Here is a 16,939-nt window from a genome sequence, read left to right on the forward strand (position 1 = left end):
AGAGTCTCACTCTGTTGCCCGGGCTACAGTGCTGTGGCGTCAGCCTAGCTCACAGCAACCTCAAACTCCTGGGCTCAGGCAATCCTCCTGCCTCAGCCTCCCGGCTAATTTTTTCTATATATTTTTATTTGGCCAATTAATTTCTTTCTAGTTTTAGTAGAGACAGGATCTCGCTCTTACTCAGGCTGGTTTCGAACTCCTGACCTGGAGCAGTCCTCCCGCCTCAGCCTCCCAGAGTGCTAGGATTACAGGTAGGAGCCACCATGCCCAGCCGCAAGATTTTTCTAACACCAAAGACTGAGCTGGTCCAGAAGTTCTATGTGCAGTACTTGGGCATGTTACTGGCAGACAAACCAGTCAGAATGGACACCCTGAACAGTGCCGCGGCAAGTCTTACAACCTTGTCCAACAAGGAGGACTGGCTGCCGGGGAGCATGACGTGGCCAATGCTACTGTGACTCTCATCAGTGAAAAGGGGGAGCGAAACTTAGCGGAGCGTCTTGTGTGATTCCTGCCCTACATAGGTGTTGGGAAGGATGTTGATACATCTGCTTTCATCATGGACACTGGGAACCAGTGCTTGGAATGCCACGTTTCCTGGAGTGAGCCCAGTGCTGGTAACGTTTCCAAGGTCCGGGCTTTTTGTGGGTTAAGAGAACAGAGGCGCCTGGTGGGCAGGCCGCTTCCACAGAAAGTTCAACCTCCTCCACCAGCAGACTCAGTGACCAGAAGAGTTGCAACCAATGTAAAATGAGGGGTCTTATCCCTCATTGACACTTTGAAACAGAAACACCCTGTCACAGAGACACCTGTGTATGGTAAAGGACTCTAATATTTACCTGAAGATTGAATCGCTACACTAAAGAAAAGGAGCTGGTATCTGGCCTTCCATTCAGTTGCTAACGCTTTGTCTTAAAAGAATTTACCCTTAATCAACTAGTGTTAGATGAGTATGTTCTCTCATCTTGCCACCATCATGTGATATGAAAAGAAGCTTGAATAGTTTTGTTGTTGTCCGTGCCAACACAAGCAGTGGAAGGTCTTTTTCTTCTTGCAAATATTGTGAACGCCACTCAACTTCACACAGAGAGAGGAGAATGTGGTCACACCCTTCCCAGTGGGCCAACGCTGCACGTTGGAGTGGACGGTGCCTGCGTCAGTGTCCTGTCTTCTGACTGCATCTGTCACAAGCAACTTGTAAGTCCAACAGCAGTTTGCCCTGTTTTTGACACTGGAATAGATACTGCATAGCAGATACCATTGAGTTGCCATAAAAAAGAGGGTTTTTGTTTTAGTTGTTGATAAAACTGAACCTGTTGGGTGACAAAGTTGGCTGTTGGCATCAGTATAGAAACCAATTGGCAGCTTTCCTTGACAAGCTGTTTGTCACATGGACACCAATTTCATGTTTACTGCTGTTTGTAGGATGCTGGAAAGAAGTGAAACTTTAAAACTGATGAAAAACTAAATTTTTAATTTTTTTTATTACAGCACATTACGGGGCTACAAATATTTAGGTGACATATATTGCCCTTGCCCCAGCGAGTCATAGCTTCAAGAGTGTCCATCCCCCAGACGGTGAGCACTGCACCTGTTACATGTGTATATACCCATCCCCTCCTCCCCCTCCACACACCCAATGAATGTTTACTATAAATGCACTTCAGTGTTGATCAGTTAATACCAATTTGATGGTGAGAAAAACTAAATTTGAAATATTAAAAGCAATTAAAAAGAACAATTTGCAGCACCATTGAACTGGCCATAATGTTACCTTTTTTCCCTCTGGCTTCCTCAACCTGAACTCTAGACAGGGCTCAAAACCGGGAAGTGAGCACCACAGGCATACAGAGAAAACAACTGAGGAGAAACTCTCTGCTTCTAACTCATGGACAGAAAAGGGAACTCCTAACACTCAGAGCGAGTGCAGAAAATTCCCTGACTTTTTTCTCCCTCATTTTCTTCATTCCCTTGAACCCCAGCTGCAAGTCAAGCCTGCAGCAGGAACAATGGCAGCAACAAAAAGCTACAGGAGCCAAAACTCTAAGGGACAGAAATCTTCCTTTCTGTTTAGCAGAGCTGCAACTCCAAAAGGGCAGACAAACTCTGCTTTGTTTTTTTTCTTCTGTTTCCCCATTGCTGTGGCACAATTGTGGAAATGGGCAGTTTCTCACCAGTGAAACTGCAAGTGGGAAGTTTCTGGCCAAAGAGCTGGAATGGGGAGCCCCAGGGAAAAATAAAAGTACCAGGAAGATAGTGGAAAGTGGGGGAGGGGCAAGTAAGCAACCTCTTAAAGCTATTTATGAACTCCTGGGCTCCCCCCTGACCTGCATAGCATAGACCCGATTCTGATGAGCTCACTGAAGACCTTAAGTGCAGCCAGCCGTGAGGAGATCAGCTACTTCTCCCCACAGAGCCAGGTCCCTAAGATAGGGACCACAGAGGATAAGGAAACTGATAGGCAACAGAGAGAAATAAAAGAATACACAGAGACTAAGGTATAGTTTATAGTTTTATATGTATATATAAAGGTCAGATAAAACACAGCGGGAGCTTCCTAGGGGACTGGCGGATCCCCACAACCGCCAGCAATATGGTTAGATTCACACAGGCTTTTATAATCACAGACATCAATTACCAGTCGTCAAGGTAACATATTTGCAGGGAATGCAGTTGCTAGGGGATACAGGTAATGGGTTAGGGTCAAAAGTCCTCTAAAGGGGCTTCTAATCTATCTAGGTGAACAAACAGGTACAAAGTCTTTCAGGGGCTAGTTTCTAAGTTCTAAGAAGTAGCTGTCAATTAACAAAGGTAAAACAAACTTAAAGGTAGACAGACAGGAGAGAACAGGAAGCCCATCTCTATAAAACAGGTTGTTTATAACCACCGGGGCGCATCTCTGGGCAAAGTGCACTCATTGTCTCCGGCTCCCATCCTGTGGGCCATGTTTGCCTTGTCTTGTCTTTCAAGACACAGGGAAGCTCACAGATCTTGAGATACTGGGAACCCTTCCTGGAAAACATCCCTACTGGAGATTTGAGAGCTCTCCCATGATAGCAGCCTCTAATAAGTGAACCAAAGAGTCCACATATTCCTTCAGGGCAAAACCCTGCAAACTCCTGTTTCTGTCTTTAATATAGTAATATTGGGTTATACAATAAAATAATGGTCTTATGAGCCACATCTCATTAATTCCTCAATCATATTTTTCCAACACTTAAGAACTGTGCTAGGCCGGGCGCGGTGGCTCACGCCTGTAATCCTAGCTCTCTGGGAGGCCGAGGCGGGTGAATTGCTCGAGGTCGGGAGTTCGAAACCAGCCTGAGCAAGAGTGAGACCCCGTCTCTACTATAAATAGAAAGAAACTAATTGGCCAACTAATATATATATAGAAAAAATTAGCCGGGCATGGTGGCTCATGCCTGTAGTCCCAGCTACTTGGGAGGCTGAGACAGAAGGATCGCTTGAGCCCAGGAGTTTGAGGTTGCTGTGAGCTAGGCTGACGCCATGGCACTCACTCTAGCCTAGGCAACAAAGTGAGACTCTGTCTCAAAAAAAAAAAAAAAAAGAACTGTGCTAATGGGAAGATTTTTGTTCAGGTCCCAAATTAACCACTGGGTGATGCACACATGAGGCAGACCCAAATAGCACTGCAGAAGATTTAAACTGAACTGGCTTTAGAATATAGCCCACAGAAAGATGGTTGGAACCTGCAGCCTATACCTAACCATCACAAGCACTTGCTAAAATTAAAATATCAACATTATCCATAAGATTTAGGCAAGATTCAGAGTCTAACATAATATTCAAAATCTTCAGGACAAAGTCCAAAGTTGTCAGGCATAAAGTATCAAAAAATCCCAACTTGCATGGGAAAAGATCAACAGCCACCAATGTTGAGATGACACAGCCATTGGAATTATCTGATAAAGACATTATAGTAGGCATTATAAAAATGCTCAGACAAGCAATTATAAATACTCTTGAAACAAAAGTTATTAGAAAGTATCAGTAAAAAAAAAGGACAAATTAAGGAGAACCAAATAACATTTAGAACAGAAATATACAATAATCAAAAATTTAAAACTCACTGGATAGAGTGAGTTTTAAATAGCAGAATGGAAACGACAGAGGAGTCAGTGAATGTGAAGACAGATTAATAGACATTATCCAACGTGACCAACAGAGAGGAAAAAAACCGAGTAAAACCTCAGGCACCTGTGGGATATAACAAAAAATCTAACATTTGTGTCATGAGAGTCCCAGAAGAGACAAGAAAGTGTGTGCTAAAAAATTGTTGGTAAATTACACTATTGCAAAAAATAATTTGAAGAATAGCTGAAAAACTTCCCATTTGGCAAAACAACACAAACCGACAGATTCAAAAAACTGCAAACTCCAAATAGAATAAATTCAAAAACATCCATGCCCAGACACATCAAAATCAACTTGCTGAAAACTAAAGACGAAGAAACAATTTTGAAAGGTCCAAAGAGAAATGACACATACGTACAGGTGAACAACCATTCTACAGACAGTGAATTTCTCCTCTGAAATCATGAAGCCCAGAGGAAGTGACACATTTTTCAAGTGCTGAAAGAAAAGAATTATAAGCTCAGAATTCTACATCCAGTGAAAACGTGCATCAGAAATGAAGTTGAAATAAAGATATTCTTAGATGAAGGAAAACTAAGAGAATTTGTAGCCAGCAGATCTACTCTAAAAGAATTGCTTTAAAAAGTTCTTTTGGCCAGGCATGGTGGCGCATGCCTGTAGTCCCAGCTACTTGGGAGGCTGAGGCAGGATTGCTTGAGCCCAGGAGTTTAAGGTTGCTGTGAGCTAGGCTGACGCCACGTCACTCTAGCCCAGGCAACAGACTCTGTCTCAAAAAACAAAATAGTTCTTTTGGCTGGGTATGGTGGCTCCCACCTGTAATCCTAGCACTCTGGGAGGCCGAGACAGGAGGATCACTTGAGGTCAGGAGTACGAAACCAGCCTGACCAAGAGTGAGACCCCGTCTCTATAGAAAAAATTAGCCGGGCATGGTGGCGCATACCTGTAGTCCCAGCTACTCAGGAGGCTGAGGCAGAAGGATTGTTTGAGCCCAGGAGTATGAGGTTGCTGTGAGCTAGGCTGATGCCATGGCACTCTAGTCCAGGCAACAGAGTGAGACTCTGTCTAAAAAAATATGTAAATAAATAAAAATAAAAATAGAAAGATTAGCCAACTAAAAATATATGGAGAGACCCTGTCTCAAGAAAAAAAAAAAGGAAATGGTGAAGGGTAAGGAGACTTATATGGTGGCAAGATTTCTATATGCCAATTAAAGTGACAAAATATTAATTCTAAATAGACTGTGAAAAATTGAATACGTATTTTGTAATCACTGGAATAACCATTAAAAACCAAACCAAAAATAAATAAGTAAATACAGAAGATAATAGGAAAATCTCCAAACACCTAGAAATTAAACAATACACTTCTAAATGATCCACAGGTCAGTGAGCATATCTCAAGAAGGGCAATTAGAAAACACTTTGAATCGAATAAAAATAGAAATACAAAATATTAAAGTGTTTAAGCAGCTAAAGCAGTTCTTAGAGAGAAATTTATAGCATTAAAATGCTTTTATAAGAAAAGAAAAAAAGGTCTTTAATCAATCATCTAAGCTTCTTAGAAAATTAGAGAAGAGCAAAGTAAACCAAACCAAGTAGAAGGAAAGAAGTGATAATAAAATTCAATGAAATTATATTTTTTCTATTACATTTCATTTTTTAAAAATGGCTGAGACCCACTGACTTAATATAATTGCCCATTAATAAGTTACAACTCATTTTGAAGACACTGACTTTTACAATATAACTTGCAGAAGGAAATATTCTGGACTCCCTTACTAATTTGTAAGTAAAAATTTGAGGTACAATTATAAAATCGAGTTGAAGGCATTATTGAAGAATATAACAAAATGGGATCACAATAAACCAAACATAGAAAGAAGACATAAATAAGTTAACAAAAAAATGTAAAAATGTTTAAAATTTATATTTATAAATAAAAATAAAGAATATAACAGGTCGAATTTGTCTTCCTTTATAAACCCTTCCTAATTCCATCATGTAGATAATCTCTGCTGTGTTTCAAAGTATTTGTATATGTGTAGTTCTCCTTCTATAGTATTTATTTATTTTTTGAGACAGAGTCTCACTTTGTTGCCCAGGCTAGAGTGAGTGCCATGGCGTCAGCCTCGCTCACAGCAACCTCAAACTCCTGGGCTCAAGCGATCCTCCTGCCTCAGCCTCCTGAGTAGCTGGGGCTACAGGCATGTGCCACCATGCCCGGCTAACTTTTTTCTATATATATTTTTAGTTGGCCAATTAATTTCTATTTTTTTAGTAGAGACAGGGTCTCGCTCTTGCTCAGGCTGCTTTCGAACTCCTAACCTTGAGTGATCCACCTGCCTCAGCCTCCCAGAGTGCTAGGATTACAGGCATGAGCCACCGCACCCGGCCAAAAGCTCAAATTTTATCATTGGCAAGGAGCACTCAGTTGTTTTCCTTGAAGTGACAAGCTCACTTCATTCATTTTTGGGAGAATATATGCCAGCCATCCAAGTATGAGTAACCACAATTTCTCAGTTGTTTGTTCAGGTAAAATGGTGTTCCATGAAAATGCAGCCTATTTGGCCCACAACTCACATAATTCCACAAATGCTTTTCCTTAAGACAATTATAATGTTTTATGCATATTTCCATTCAGTCATAATAAAATATTGAAAAGACACGTTTGGTGTTGTCAATGAAATATATAATGACTGATTCATCAAGGACATTCTTAAGTAAATGCACAGCAGTGAATACAACGACTAAGTACCACTGCCTTGGTTTGTGCGATGGCACAAACCGTTTTACCACCATTGTTTTTGCACCAACAGTGCCAACAGCACCACAGTGATAATGACAGGCAAGTAGTTCTGAATGAGCAGACCCCTCCACAGCTCACACTGTGAGAACTGTTGGTCCAGTGAATGGAGTGTGCCGCCAGGTCTGTGTATCAGCTGCCCACTGGGAGATGGCCCTCGGGAGCAGAGCCTGAAATCACTCCACATTTAAACAGAGCCTCCCCACCTGATTCAAGGCTCACTAAGCAAACTTTTGCCACACAGTTAAACTTCAGGCAGAAAATGCCAAGTGGCTAGGCTGATGCAACTCTTTGGTCTGCTTCATAGTGACATTTCTGAGTATAAATTAAAAATTACCATTATGCTTTCTATTAAACAGTCTCTATGAGCTTTGTTGAGTCAGCAGCCCTAATCCAATCAATTTTGGGACACTGATGATAGTTTCTGAGAATAAATGCTATCTTATGAGAACTTCTATATATGGTTTTGTTTCTTATGACACCTTTGAAATGGTCTACATACAGATGACACTCTATGGCAATTTCAAATATAAAATGAGATTTTGAGGATCTAAAAACAACAAAAATTAATATGTAAAATGTTAAAAATAATACTTCCCAAATACATTTTCTCTAGAAAGGATTAAAATATTATTTACTAAGTTTATCTTGAGAAAAGACTACTCAATATTCTTATGGTTTTCTTTAAACATTGAACAAAAATTATTGATAAAGTGAGATTTAATTAAGTGCAGGTACAGCAAACTAGTTTGCTCAACACTCCCAACTCCTTTCTGGCATGTTTTCCTGAATTACTTATAGCTGGAAATAGTTTATAACTATAAACTACATCCCAGATTCCTCTGAAGTGCAGAGCGTACCATGTCGTACAGGTTCCTTCCAAACAGATGCACTCACTGAGCCTTGCATTTGAGGCCGCACCACAAGCGAGGGGAGCGGCGAGCTTGCATGGAGCGTGGAGGGGTGCCGTCCTGGAGCTGGCAGCAGAGCGCGGCTTCCTCACTCCTCTTCCTCACTCCTCGTTCTGTAGTTTCCTGATTCTGGCACAGGCAGCCGCAACTTGATGGCCCAATTCTGTGGTATGGTTTTGGGTTGCACTTCTAAAAGATTAGGCAGTTATTCTGTGAAGCTAACTATATTATACCTGAATAAACCCACTGGTTTATCCCTTGAGTGGATTTTGTTGCTTATAGTCAAGAATTGACCAATTCACATTGTAACATTTCCTTTAACATAATCATATTTCTGGTTTCTAAAGTTTTATAGTAGTATTTTCTTCCTCAATTGTTTTAAGCTGAGACAATGTCCCTGTATATAGTTAAATGCTATTAAAACAAATCAAACTATTACTGTGGCATTGTTTTTAGATACATCTATAATTTTATTATAAAACCAAACTTTTGGCATTAGTTGGTTACAGTGATAGCAAGATGTCAGTGTGGCATAGCAGTTCTGGCGTAACAATTGTATTCCCTGCTTACGGAACCAAACCTCCAGTTACCTCATATCCATGACACATAAGTGAACTGCAATCATTACTGCTACAAATCCCGATGCAGATATCATTTAGGGAGGGTTGATGCTAAGGGATTAGAGTAAATATTGATAAGACGACAAAAGTTCCTTTATAGGAATTTTCTGCCCCTCCCTTCCAATTACTTTGCTTTAAAAGAATCAAGTTACTCAGAGCCAGTCTTAATAGCAGCAGCACCCACGGAGCACCCCACTTAGTTCTTGTTAAAAAGCAATACCTGCACAATGTGTGTTTTACACACCACAGGCAAAGGGAATAGACCACTCTAGTTTTAAGCTCCTGCATTGAAGTCTCTTAAAAAAATAAAAGCATTCCATCAAGTTCTTCTGGACGGTGTTATTGCTGTATGTTTGCTGGTGGGTCACTTTCTGTGCTGTGTTTGCTTTGAAGGGATCTTCCGACATATCTCCAATACTCCTTTCTTATAGTGTCCTTTTCTTTAGCTAAGATTTCACATAACTGAAAATGAAAGATAGAAAATTATTAAAGCAAATGTTTAATTCAATGTCAAGGGCAAATGCCCTTGAGCCAATATGTAACTCAGATCATGTTCAAATGAGACATACAGCTGGAATGACACACTATGTCCACGAGTGACATCAATGCTGCCCTAAACAGAAATATCCCTGCACCGAATTCTGAGCAAACATGTTAAAAAGGGGCATGAATATTTGCGGGACTGGGCAGAACCAATTCTGTGATACCAAAAAGAAAAGCAGAGTCCCACCAGCTTACCTCTAGTGCTTTATTAAGAATGTCTTCCTTGTTGTCACATTGGTTTTCTAGCATGTCTTCATAGATATCCACAAGAAAGGCAATTAGGTAGGGGGAACTGTGACTTGGTTGTAAATCAAGTAATTGACTTAATAGATTAGGATATTTGGAAAGACCCCGATCCTGCAAAATCCTTAAAAGAAAAAAAAAAAAAACCCTCAATTTTGAAAAGAACAAAAATAGTACAAAGGTCAACAGAAAACCCCTAAAACATAAGCATGAAAAAGAGACTTATTTTGAATGAATGAGGTTGAAACTAAATGAAACTTTTAAATTATATGAATCTTATCATGGATAATTAAGAGATGAGTAAAATTAGTTTTAAAAATGAAGTTTATAAGTGATCATTTAGAATTTAAACTGCAATGCAGAAAATAAATTGCCGTCTTAAAAGACAGGTTCATGTTTCTCTCTGAGATGGCTCCTTACCCCTTTAGTGCTCCAGACACTACAGGGCTCGCCCTGACACATCTCTAGATGTGCCTGGGCTCCACATTTTGTGCTCTTTGGGCCTAGTTTCCTTGGAGACCTCTAAGTTTAACAAGGAGCTTGGTTATATCAGTGGCCAATAAGTGAAACCTTTTCTATTTAAGGAGTAAGACTTGTTAATCAGAGATCTCTAGAAATGAAAACAGAAAGGTGGCTATCCACCTGTGCAATTTGCTCGTAAAGAGTCTACTGTGCTTTACTGTATTCCTAAGCTAAGCAGAATGTGGGTATGTGTATTCCATTCTTTGACATAAAGCCTACATGATTCATAAATACAATTAAAACTGCATTACTGTTTACTCATGGATTGTTCTAAAAACAACTGTTCCTGGGAGTTACCACAAGACTGTTACATTTCTGCTCTTAGATCCAAAAAAATAAAAAATTCTTTAGAATCCCTTTGAGATCTGAATATAGAATACATTCCATGGTGTCTCATATTAGTAGCTTATTTGTTTTTTTTATATAAAAAAACAAAAACAACCTCTTACCCTTTCAAATAGTTCCATGCACTTTCATTATGTGGTACTAGTTTGATCATTTCCAGGGTATACCTGCAAGAAAAAAATTGTTAAAGAGCAGCAGAATGATTATATAAAGTTTTACCAAGATTGTGGCACAGCTTGGCCACATGCTGTGTGAGTCTTCACATACGTGTCTGTCAGTGGACTGTGGTACCCCTGTAGGTCAATCTAAATTGGAGAGTCGCTCCAGTCTGCAGCTGTCAGTTCTCATTTACACAGTTCCCCACTGCTGTATATCTGTATCCAGTTCTAGGGAGTGACACTTAACTAGAGGCTTCAACAGGAAAAGAAGTTAATATGGAATGTTTCCTTTAATATTATAATATGGAAGACTTTCCTTTTGAAGGAAAAGTCAGCTAAAACAAGGAGACTTTCACTGGTAAAGCAACCTTGGGAAAAAAGTTTAAGATCTACTTATGCCTAAAAAAAATCCTTAGTCATTAAAAAAGGAGAATTAACATAACCTTAGAGGTTAGGTACAGTGGCTCCCCCTGTGATCCCAGCACTCTTGGGAAGCCAAGGTGGGAGGATCACTTGAGATCAGGAGTTTGAGACCAGCCTAAGCAAGAGCGAGACCATTTCTACTAAAAATAGAAAAAAATTAGGTAGGTCTGGTGGCACCTGCCTGTAGTCCCAGCTACTCGGGAAGCTGAGGCAGGAGGATCACTAGAGCCTAAGAGTTTGAGGTTGCTGTGAGATAGGCTGATGCCAAGGCACTCTAGCCCAGGTGACAGAGCGACACACTGTCTAAAAAAAACAAAACATAAAAAAACCCTTAGGAGCTATGATAAAAAATAGACAGCATGGAAATTATATAAACAAATAATAAAAATTAAAAATCAACACAAGTGTATATATATATTATATTCCAAAATGAGATGACTAGTAAAATATAATGTTATTCCCAGGCAAAATAGATACTCCATACCTTTCTTTTCCCCATGAGCAGATTATTAAATATAATTCAGACCACGAATTCCAAGGAAGTTACAGAACTCTGCTTGACCATATACTTGCTCAGATGATTAAGTCGCTAACTAAAACTTAGCAGTCTTGGTTCTGTTACAGTGCTGTTACAAAGGGATTTTTCTTTCAGGAAGGAATAAAAAACTCATTCAACATTATAAAAAGATTTGTCCAACTCCTTTTACATGACCTAATGTTTCCATTATTTGTAACCATGTCCCTGCGGGTCTTAGCTGGTCCTTGTTTAAGATTCCTAATTTCATTTTGGCAATAACAAAATTTCTATTTATATACATGTGCACTAAAGCTGTGGTCCCCAACCCATGGGCTGCAGAACCGTACCACTCTGTGGCCTGTGAGGAACCAGGCCACACAGCAGGAGGTGAGCGGCCAGTGAGCCAGTGGAGTTTCATCTGTATTTACAGCTGCTGCCCATCACTCACAGCACCACATAAGCTCCGCCTCCTGTCGGATCAACAGCAGCATCTAGATTCTCATAGGAGCGAGGACCCTTCTGTAAACTGCGCATGAAAGGGATCTAGGCTGTGCACTCCTTATGAGAATCTAATGCTGCAGTTAGCTATGATGATGACACTGCACTCCAGCCGGGGCAACAAAGTAAGAATCTGTTTAAAAAAAAACAAAGTGCTAAGTGATGAAATCTGAATTTTCTCTCTATAAATCTCACTACTTAGGTTGGGTTAAGAATAATAAAATCAAGCCTGACCAAGAGAGAGACCCCACCGCTACAAAAAATAGAAAAATTAGCCAGGAGTGGTGGCCCACACCTGTGGTCCCAGGTATTTGAGTGGCTGAGGCAGAAGAATCGCTTGAGCCCAGGAGTTGGAGGCTGCAGTGAGCTGTGACAGTGCCACTGCACTCTACCCTGGAGACAGAGTTAGACCCTGCCTCAAAAAAAAAAAAAAAAAAAAAAAAAAAGAAAAGAAAAGAAAAGAAAAGAAAAGAAAAGAAAAGAAAAGAAAATACCCAATAAATAAAATCAATCAGTAAGTCCACCATCAATCTTTACAATGATATTCAATAGGACTTACAGTGACGACTGAAATGTTTAAAGAACTGTATGCCCAATATGGTAATCACTAGCCACATATGGGTGCTGAATACCTGAAAAGTGACCAGCACAACTGAAAAACTGTATTTTTAATTTTATATCATTTTAATTGATTGAACTTTATTTTTATGTTTTTTATTTTTTTTTTTTTTTGAGACAGAGTCTCACTTTGTTGCTCAGGCTAGAGTGCCATGGCGTCAGCCTAGCTCACAACAACCTCAATCTCCTGGGCTCAAGCGATCCTCCTGCCTCAGCCTCCTGAGTAGCTGGGACTACAGGGATGCACCACCATGCCTGGCTGATTTTTTTGTATATATATTTTGGGTTGGTCAATTAGTTTCTTTTTATTTTTAGTAGAGACGGGGTCTCGCTCAGGCTGGTTTCAAACTCCTGACCTTGAGCAAACCACCTGCCTCAGCCTCCCAGGGTGCTAGGATTACAGGCGTGAGCCACCACGCCCGGCCTAATTGATTGAACTTTAAATAGACATGTGGCTAGTGGCTAATTACCACCATCCTGAACAGTACAGGAATACCTTGCAGATATTGTGGGTTCGGTACCAGACCACCTCAATAAAGCAAATATCAAAATAAAGTGAGTCATGAATTTTCTGGTTTCCCAGCATATATAAAAGTTACGTTTACACTACACTGTAGTCTACTGAGTGTGCAACAGCATTATGTCTAAAAAAATAATGTACATACCTTAATTAAAAAATACTTTATTGCTAAAAAATGCTAACAATCATCTGAGCCTTCAGCCAGTCATAATCTTTTTGCTGGTGGAGGGTCTGGCCTCGATGCTGATGGCTGTGGACGGATCAGGGTGGTGGTTGCTGAAGGCTGGGGTGGCTGTGCCAATTTCCTACAATAAGACAACAAGGAAGTCTGCCACATTGACTGACTCTTCCTTTCACAAAAGATTTCTCTGTAGCATGTGATGCTGTTTGATAGCATTTTCCCATGGTAGAACTTTCAAAATTAGAGTCCATCCTCTCAAACCCTGCTGCTACTTTATCAACTAATTAACTATCTGTAATGTTCTAAATCCTTTGCTGTCATTTTAACAATGTTCATAGCATTTTTACCAGCAGTTGATTGCATCTCCAGAAACCATTTGCTTTGTTCATCCTTAAGAAGCCACTTCTCATGCAAATTTTATCGTGAAATTGCAGCAATTCAGGCACATGTTCAGGCTCCATTTTTTTTTGTTTTTTTGAGAGAGTCTCACTCTGTTGCCCAGGCTAGATTGCTGTGCCGTGGCGTCAGCCTAGCTCACAGCAACCTCAAACTCTAGGGCTCAAGCAATCCTGCTGCCTCAGCCTCCTGAGTAGCTGGGACTGCAGGCATGCGCCACCATGCCTGGCTAATTTTTTCTATATATTTTTAGTTGGCCAATCAATTTCTTTCTATTTTTAGTAGAGACGGGGGTCTCACTCTTGCTCAGGCTGGTTTCGAACTCCTGACCTTGAGCGACCCGCCTACCTTGGCCTCCCAGAGTGCTAGGATTACAGGCATGAGCCACCTCGCCCGGCTTCAGGCTCCATTTCTAATTCTAGTTCTCTTGCTATTTCCACCATATCTGTAATTACTCCCTCCACTGAAGTCATCAACCCCTCGAAGTCAACCACGGGGGCTGAAATCAACTTCTTCCAAATTGCTGTTCATGTTAAGACTTTCACTTCCTCTCAGGAATCTTACTGGCATCAAGAATGGTGAATCCTTTCCAGAAGGCTTTCAATTTACTTTGCCCAGAACCATTGGAAGAATCACTATCCATAGCAGCTATAGCCTTAGGAAATGTATATCTTAAATAACAAGACTGAAATTACTATTACTATCTGATCCAAGGACTGTAAAATGGATGTGTTAGCAGGCATGAAAGTAACATTAATCTCCTGTACATCTCCATCAGAACTCTTGGGTGAACAGGTGCATTGTAATATTTTGAATGGAATCTTTTTATTCTGGGGCATCTGAACAGCAGGGTTAAAATAGTCAACTGTGCTGTGAACAGATGTGTTGTCATCCAGACTTTGTTGTGCCATTAACAGAGCACAGGCAGAATAGATCTAGCATAATTCTTAAAGGCCCCAGGATTTTCAGAATGGTCAATAAGCACGGACTTCAACTCAGAAGTCTCCAGCGGCACTGCCCCATGACGAGAGTCAGCCTGTCCTCTGGAGCCACGCAGACCTTCCCTCTGTGCCTATGGAAGTCCTAAATGACATCTGCTTCCGACAGAAGGCTTTTTCATTACACTGAAAATCTTCGTAGTATAGCCACCCTCATCAGTGACCTTAGCTAGATCTTCTAGATAACACAAGCAGCTTCTGCATCAGCACTGGCGGCTTCACTTTGTACTTTCATGGTATAGAGACAGTTTCTTTCCTTAATCCTCGTGAACCAACCTCTGCTAGCTTTCTATTCTTTTCCTGCAGATTCCTCACCTCTCAGCCTTCACAGAATTGCAGAGTTAGGGCCTTGCTCTGGGTTAGGCTTTGGCTCAAGGGAATGTTGTGTCTGGTTTGATCTTCAATGCAGACCACTCAAACTTTCTCCATAAAAGCACTAAGGCTGTTTTGCTTTATCATTTGTATGTTCATTGGAGTAGCACTTTTAATTTCCTTCAAGAATTTTTCCTTTGCATTCACAACTTGGCTAACTTTGGTGCAAGAGGCCTAGCCTTTCAGCTATCTCAGCTCTTGACATGTCTTCCTCACCAGGCTTAATTGTTTCTAGCTTTTGACTTAAAGGGAGAGATAGCTGACTTTCTTTTTCACATGTGCACTTAAAGGCCATTGTAGGGTAATTAACTGGCTTATCTTCAATATTGTTGTATAATATTTCAAGGAACAGGTAAGCCCGAGGAGAAGATGATGGAGGACACACACGACACTTGTGGATTAGGTTCGCCATCTTACATGGGTGCAGTTCATGGCACCCCAAAACAATTATAACACCAAAGATGACTGATCAAAGATTACCAAACAGACATAATAATAATGAAAGCTTGAAATATTGCAAGGATTACCAGAATGTGACATAGACACAAAGTGAGCACATGCTTTTTGGAAAAATGGCACTGGCAGGCTTGCTCAATGCAGGGTTTCCACAAACCTTCAATTTGTAAAAAAACTAGTATCTGCAAGGTGCAAAAACATGGTATGCCGCTATAGCTTTAGACAGAACACTAGAAAGAATGCATAAAGTGTGCTTAAGGGGTATGTCTACTCTATATATAAGCCTGGGACAGAGAGTTAATGTGGGACTTGCACTGAAGACTTCTTTTAAAAATTTCAATCACTAGACCCCTGTACAGAGCAGATCAAAGAAGAACTAGCTGCCCTGATCCAGGCAGAAGCGAGGGCAAGGAGGATGGGAGGCAGGCATGTCATGAAAACAGCTCCTCCCAACAGTTGTTCAAACATGTCAATAATTTAAATTATGAGTCATCTCATCAAGTTTTGAAAACAATAAGCATGTTTAAATTGTGAAACAGACACTGAGACAAAATGGACAAATAAGGTCAGGAAAAAGGCGCTCTTGATGTTTATGGATACAATATAAAAATTCGTACCAATTCAGAAATCTCTAGCTCTTATAACAGCTTTTGGTACAGTGGTTCTCAACTGTGGGTGATTTTTGCCCAGCAGGGGACATCTGGCAATGTCTGAAGAGATTTTTGTTCAAGGCCAGGAATGCTGCTGAACATCCCACAACAAAGACTTATCTGGGCCAAAACCCTGTCCTAGGGTAACATGGCATCTGGGAAGTATTACCTAAAATGCAACAGAATTTAATGAGATAGTACACTTATGACACTATAAAGTAGAGATAGACTATGATTTAAAAATTTATCATTATGTTTCATCTCAGTATTCTGTCCTAGTTCAGTTTCATGGAAGTAGGATCTTGATCTTTGCTGTACCCACAATGCCTGAGACATGATAGGCATGTACTGTATTTTTAATGAATAAGCAAGTGAAGGAGATTACTAACTGGACTTCTCTCTCCAATATAGCACGATCATTGTAGCCAGTGGTGTTTGAAATGACGAAGTATCTTTGGTTCCAGACAGAGTTATTTCTCACATCCTCTTTGAGAAGCTGGTCTACATACTGCAGCTCATTATCCCAAAGTTTAAATTCCTAAAAAACAAAAAAAAAATCGAATTAGAAATCTCCCATTATGTATAAACAATAAAAATAAATAAATAAAACTTCAGCAAAGCTAAGAAGATAGAACCAAGGACTTAGGATTTATCACATATTTAGAGGGAAGTGATGGCTGCAGGTGGAGGAAATAGAGAGTGACACAGTATGAAACTGAGGACAGAGCCTGGGAACACACACACACACAGAGTGCAGGGAAAACGACATCAAAGAAAACTTGGGGGCGGGGGGAGAGCCAAACTCACTACTAAGAGAGTAACTATAGTGCAGAATATCAATTTGATGTGATTTGATATTAATATATACCATTAACAGCAGCAAAGTGCACATATATGATAAAATTACATTAAAATCTATGTAGAGAAATATATACAACAGGATTTAGATAAAAATTTTTACATTATAAAGTTGTTTTAATAAAAAAAATTATGTGGAGACCAGAACCATTAAAGACGATTTGAAAGAGAATAATCAAAACTTTCAAATGT

General features: G+C 40.1%; 1 protein-coding gene and 1 pseudogene across 2 annotated transcripts in view; one reads left to right on the forward strand and one right to left on the reverse strand.

Moving 5' to 3' along the window:
* The first annotated feature begins 227 nt into the window (after positions 1–227).
* Positions 228–2,395, forward strand: LOC105878132 (amyloid beta precursor protein binding family B member 2 pseudogene; annotated as a pseudogene).
* Positions 2,396–2,499: 104 nt separating this feature from the next.
* Positions 2,500–16,939, reverse strand: part of FNTA (farnesyltransferase, CAAX box, subunit alpha) — a 31,763-nt gene continuing 17,323 nt past the window's right edge. Inside the window, exons 6-9 of one of the 2 annotated variants that reach the window (XM_012777365.3) lie at positions 16,279–16,427; positions 10,207–10,269; positions 9,188–9,359; positions 2,500–8,911 (exon numbers count right to left, since the gene is read on the reverse strand). In XM_012777365.3, the coding sequence (XP_012632819.2) occupies positions 8,789–8,911; positions 9,188–9,359; positions 10,207–10,269; positions 16,279–16,427 (507 nt within the window). In that variant the 3' untranslated portion in view covers positions 2,500–8,788. Of the gene's footprint in view, positions 8,912–9,187; positions 9,360–10,206; positions 10,270–12,981; positions 13,142–16,278; positions 16,428–16,939 lie in introns of those variants that run through there. The other variant, XR_012914715.1, reaches the window with a different exon arrangement.

Source organism: Microcebus murinus, chromosome 24 (assembly GCF_040939455.1).
Source record: "Microcebus murinus isolate Inina chromosome 24, M.murinus_Inina_mat1.0, whole genome shotgun sequence".
Lineage (NCBI taxonomy): Eukaryota > Metazoa > Chordata > Mammalia > Primates > Cheirogaleidae > Microcebus > Microcebus murinus.